At 38.4% G+C, this 5,320-nt stretch overlaps 1 protein-coding gene and 2 long non-coding RNA genes across 3 annotated transcripts; 2 read left to right on the forward strand and 1 right to left on the reverse strand.

Annotated features, from left to right (window-relative positions):
* Positions 1–243: 243 nt before the first annotated feature.
* On the forward strand, positions 244–1,050 carry LOC111440426. The gene is made up of 3 exons (XR_002709936.1): positions 244–332; positions 410–491; positions 1,007–1,050. It is a non-coding gene; the product is annotated as an uncharacterized LOC111440426 (long non-coding RNA).
* A 388-nt stretch (positions 1,051–1,438) lies between these two features.
* Positions 1,439–4,056, forward strand: LOC111440425. Its single transcript, XR_002709935.1, has 3 exons — positions 1,439–1,521; positions 2,096–2,101; positions 4,030–4,056. It is a non-coding gene; the product is annotated as an uncharacterized LOC111440425 (long non-coding RNA).
* On the reverse strand, positions 3,462–4,622 carry LOC111440424 (lignin-forming anionic peroxidase-like). Its single transcript, XM_023077519.1, has 3 exons — positions 4,192–4,622; positions 3,950–4,115; positions 3,462–3,862 (listed from the first exon to the last, which is right to left on the reverse strand). Exons 1-3 carry the CDS (start codon positions 4,591–4,593, stop codon positions 3,477–3,479), a joined length of 954 nt encoding a protein of 317 aa, XP_022933287.1. The 5' UTR covers positions 4,594–4,622; the 3' UTR covers positions 3,462–3,476.
* Between the last annotated feature and the right edge of the window lie 698 nt (positions 4,623–5,320).

Below are 5,320 nucleotides of genomic sequence, written 5' to 3' on the forward strand. Positions count from 1 at the left end.
GGGAGAGATTAATTATAATACCCGAAGAGAAATAGAAAAAAAAATAGGAAAAGTTGAGAGAGGAGCAAATAGGTAAATTTGCCCCTCCAACCACCTAACCGGTCCAAATGAAACCCCATCCAAAGTCCTGCAAAAGAGAAATAGTGAGAGAAACGGATTAGAGAGAACCTAGAGAGAGGAGGAAGAATGAACTGCCAAACAACTCACTGAAACCTACCGTCGGAGTCTACTCCGATCAAGATCATGATGCAAGGAGCCTTTTTTGGAAGGGAAAAGAGAATGTGGGTGACCGAAGTCCCATTTTCCATCAAGAAATCAGAAAAACCAGCGAGGTAAGATCTTGAACGTTTTCTCAGATCTACGGTTTTCCTTTGTGAATCAAGATCTGAAATCTTATATATTCATTTAGGAACAACTCTCTACAGGATCTTTGAAGAAGTTTGGCTGAAACCTCGATCCGAAGGCAGAAACTCGAGAATCGTCCAAGAACGGTGAGCGAATTTCCGACGCTCTTAACTCGTCTGGTAGTCAAGCAAAAAATTACGAAAAAAAATACTAGGACGTAGCCCGTAACAAGATCTAAGCCTTTGCCGAAGAAATCATATCGATCCGAACTACGAATCAAAAGATATGAAATTCGGAAAGTGGACACGGTGTTACGTATTTTAAAGGACAGAGAAGAAAGGAAAAAAAAAAAAAAAGTGGTCGGCCGGTGAGCGGCGGAGGGTGGCGACAGGCGCCGGACATGCGTCAACCGTCGGCTGGAGCAACGCAGCTCCAGCGAGGCGACGACATGTGTCGCCTGCAAAACCGGTCGATTCGCGACTGCGTAGAGGAGGGCGCGCGTGCGGCCTGCAACTGGCTCATTCCCGCCCGCGTGGCCCTCGCACTCCCAGCGCACTGCTGGCGCGTGAGCGCGCGTGGAACGGCCATTTTGGCTCATTTGCTCTCTGTTTGCCTGATTTTTGTCCCGATTCCAGTTCTAATACTGTTTTTACGTGAATAGGGACCTAATATAAAGAAATCAGTATTTTTGGATGCCTTATGGGCAAAGAAACGCTAGCAAAAAGGCACGCGTTAACTAGGTAAGTCACCACCCGGTATTTCAGTCACCACCCGATATTTAGGAAGAAATACTTGTAGGGTTCGCTTGGATTGTATGTATGCATGTTAGTAATTTGGCCTTAGATTAGCTCTCCATGAATGAGATTAGTCAGATTAATTGTTATGATTGTATGGGGTGAATTACATGAGTGTTGCTGTATGCTTTAAGCTTCTGCCGTATGGATGCATGTGTTTAATTTATGTTGGAATTGTGTATGCCGTGTTCCGGGTGCTTGATGGACGAATTCGCCCCATTGAGCGCAAACTTCGTGCTTTGGGTGCTTGATGGAGGTCATCGCCCGGTTGAGCCGATATGACTAGTTTGCATGAATTATATATTATGATGTTAGAAGACGGTTGCATGCACACTCTGTTAATTGCTAGGGACCATTTCGATGATAAGCTTAGGGGATTACTGTTAGGAGCGATATGTCGCTCTAGCCAGACTTAATTTTCCCCTAGGAACTTAGCGGTTTACCACGGATCAAAGGTACCTCGGAATGTTCATAGATTGCTAGCGTGAGAACAGTATCTATAGCTTCGTGGGAGGACCAAGGGTCCCTGATCAGTCCTTACTGCTCTTAGCCATTTCGCATGGGAAATGTGTCCTCACGTCATACAGCCCATTAGCTGCATGGGAACGGGTTGGGTCACGCCCCCCATAGGGGGACTATATGGGCGTAGGGGTATTCAGCACACCACTAGGCTAGATACCATGTAGTCTCAGATAGCCATGTAGAGGTAGCACCTCATAGAGAGATATCGATCATATTAGCTTGGCGTAAGAAACCTCTAGGTGTTTAATGAAAGGACGATGAACCGGTGAAACTCAAGGGGCAAGCTCCAAGGGACTAAGATTAGAACCAGATGTCCTAGAACCGAATTAGGAAACCGTGGGAACCTGTTAAATTAAGAAGCGAAGAGAGCCTACGAGTAGGTGACTTACTGAGTATAATTTTTATACTCATTCCTTTCTATTTTTTTTTGTCAGGTGTCGGTCGAGGTGGATGAGCGTTCGAGAGCTGTGCGGTCACAGAGGGGGTCGTTTCGGAGCGTCAGTCCCTTGTCAGTCTTTTAGAGTCTTTTGTATTTCCCGTTCGAAATATTTGATTTTAATTTTGTATTTGTAATTTCTTTTTATTAATTTGAAACAAAACTTTTCTCTATATTGTTTTAATTAAATAGTATTTTTACCTTTTACTTCACTTTTCATTTCTTTTTGTTTGTTTTCGATTTCATCTTTTTAGTCACGATTCGATTTTTCGAAGCCTCAAAAATCGGGTCGTGACATTAATGGAGAGGTGGTCAGTTACTTTTTTTTTTTATTATTATTATTATTTTAATATATATATTTAATATAACGGGGCGTTACATGCATAAGATTGTGAAGTATACAGTACCATATCATAACTCTAACAACCTTAAATTTTTTTTACTTAATCTAAAGTCGCTACTGTATACATATCATGAACATTGAGTGAGGAAATACTTCATTTAAATTTATTCATAAAATATAAATTTCATCTTAAAACACTAATATGGACTTACGTGTTCGAATACATCTTTAAAACGATACAATGAATGACTAAATAAAATAAATAAACATTAAAATTAAAAACATCATATTATAGCCTAGGTTTAAGAAAATAAATACAATCTACCATATTCATGTGTTATGGTCTCGAGTTGCAATGACGTCATCAACCGTACAGGGATGCCTTGCTTTTACTTGAAGTAGAAGTAGCACCTAGGTTGACTATTTTAAGAAATACCGAATAAGTGACCCACTATTGGGCTTAAAGGCAAACATATACAATCATGGGTGGTAAGTATCATAATAGTCTATTTTCCTACGGCAACTATAGTAACGGGCAATTTGGATGTGTACTTAATTTTCCTACACATGGTTCACAAGTGCCAGATGGACTCACCAGTCGGTTTACACACCTCCTGGACTCCTTTTTGGTTGGGTGCGCATTTTCGGGTAGTTGTTGATGTTGGAAACCATTTGGAATAGCGACCGTCACAGCAGCATTATGATAACATAATGATCGTTCTCCTGCCTCGTAGTGTACGTGTCCGTACTATTGTGAATGATAAGAGGTATCCCTCAATACATGAGCACACAATAATGCATGAGGTCCCAACATTTTTCAATTTTCATTATCATTTAATACAACCCTGCTAGCATTTTCCTTCCTATCATATCATTTTTCATATAATTTCTCATATAATTTGTCGTAACATTTATCACATCTTTCATAAATATGTCGGAGTTGTATTTTATGCTAGTTCGTCGTTTTGCATGTCAATCACATCATATTGATCATATTACAAATGAATGAATTCTTTTTCGAGATGGAAGTTATTAATTAGTTGACTGCACCACAAATATTTCTTATTTGCCCTTCTAAACCGGTGAGAGGTTCAATGTCTCCCATTTTAATCATTGCAGTAGCAAAGTCCGATTTGAATGCGGTTGGATTCTTACTGTAATCCGTCACAATACTGTCTGTCGATCCTCCATTAAAGAGTGCTTGATCTGTTTCAAGCAATCCCTTCTTTTGTATAAGATTCTTGAAGTAGTTATTGTCAAAAGAATTTGGTGTAACTAAATCAAGTGGAGCTAATTTTTCATCCCCTCCAGATGTGGGGCAAGTTCTACGACGAGTGCTAGCAAATCCCGTGTCAATATTAGTTTGGTTATGTATCCTGTTGCGGAAAAGAAAGCATTGAGCTTGTCCTATGGTGTGAGAGCCTGCAATAAATTAAAATATATACGTTTAATAAATATAGTATTTACTGGCAAAAAAAAATTACAAATAGAAATATATGATTCAAGTACCTGAAAGTGCTACCATATCTCTTGCACTAAGTCCTTTGTTTGAGAAAATTGAGATAAGTCTATCGAGGCTTTCTTGAAAGTGTGGAAGCTCGCTTTCGGCTAGAGTTTTGCTTGCAGTAGTAGAATCTCTTCTCCCAAGCTTTACCGTCCAAGATGGACCACCGACCTACGTTGTAATATATATAAGATTAGAATAATGTAACTATAGAATCAACTGGCATGCGTAATTAAAAAATACTTACAGAAAAAGAAGCATCTCTTGCGGCCACAGCAAGGATATCTGCACAAGATACAACACCAGGACATGACTTCTCAACTTCAGTCTTAGCTTTGTGTATCACTCCATATCCTCTTGCAGAGTTTCTGTTAGGCGCTGCGTTTTGTTCGCCTATCATAGAGGGTGTATCATCGAGCAATATGGATGCATCACAACCTTGAACGAAGCAGTCATGAAAATGGAGGCGAATGAGAGAGGCGGCCATTCGACGCTCTTGAGAAACTGCTTGCCTAATAACCGTTCGAATAGTAGTGAGGGCAGTAGGACAAGTTTGATCGTAGAAAGTAGAGGAAAGTTGGGCATCACAAGCTATACCCAAAAGCGACAGCAGCAACCACACGAAAGCAACTACTCGGGGCATCGCCATTTGTAATCGGGAGAGAAGAACGAGTTTGATTTTGAGATATTAAAAAGAAAAGGATGGAAGAAAGGTGATTTTGAGAAATGAAGATGGGAAGGGTGTTATTTATACAGTTGAGAATAGAAAGGAATGAGTCGCCATAGCTAAGCATGCAGAGCTGTTCTAAATTGATTGAAAAGGTCAAGTTTGGTGCTTTGGATAATTAGAAATTGTCAAACAAAAAAAGGCGGCGGTCAAGTTTATAGCAATATGAGAAGCTTCATGGGATGTTATATCATTTAATATAAACTTATTGCAAACTTCAACTCCAAACTAACTCCTTTCATCTTATTCTTTTTATATTTAGTTTTCATATAACTAACTTTTTTTTTTTTTTTATTATTTCCAAAGTATAATTTGATAAAAATAGTTATTTTTTTTTATCTTTTTTAAATTAGATTTAAATATCATTTGGCTTCTACTTTCAACTTTAATTTATTTTGGCATTATCTTTTATTCTTTTAATATATAAATTTGTTTTTACCTGTTGTTTCCAAAAAAAAAAAAAAAAAAAAAAAAAAAAAAAAAAAAAAAAAAAACCTAANATTGATAAATTATTGTTAGGCATGGTAAGTTAGAGCGTATTTGAGTTGTTTGTTTAGTTTATTTGGGCATTGGTTACCCAATTGAATTGTTTATTTTAACTCTTAATTGTAGGAATCGAACCAAATTGAAGTTTTATACCAAAAATCTT

This window comes from Cucurbita moschata, unplaced genomic scaffold (assembly GCF_002738365.1).
Source record: "Cucurbita moschata cultivar Rifu unplaced genomic scaffold, Cmos_1.0 Cmo_Scf00234, whole genome shotgun sequence".
Classification (NCBI taxonomy): Eukaryota; Viridiplantae; Streptophyta; class Magnoliopsida; order Cucurbitales; family Cucurbitaceae; genus Cucurbita; species Cucurbita moschata.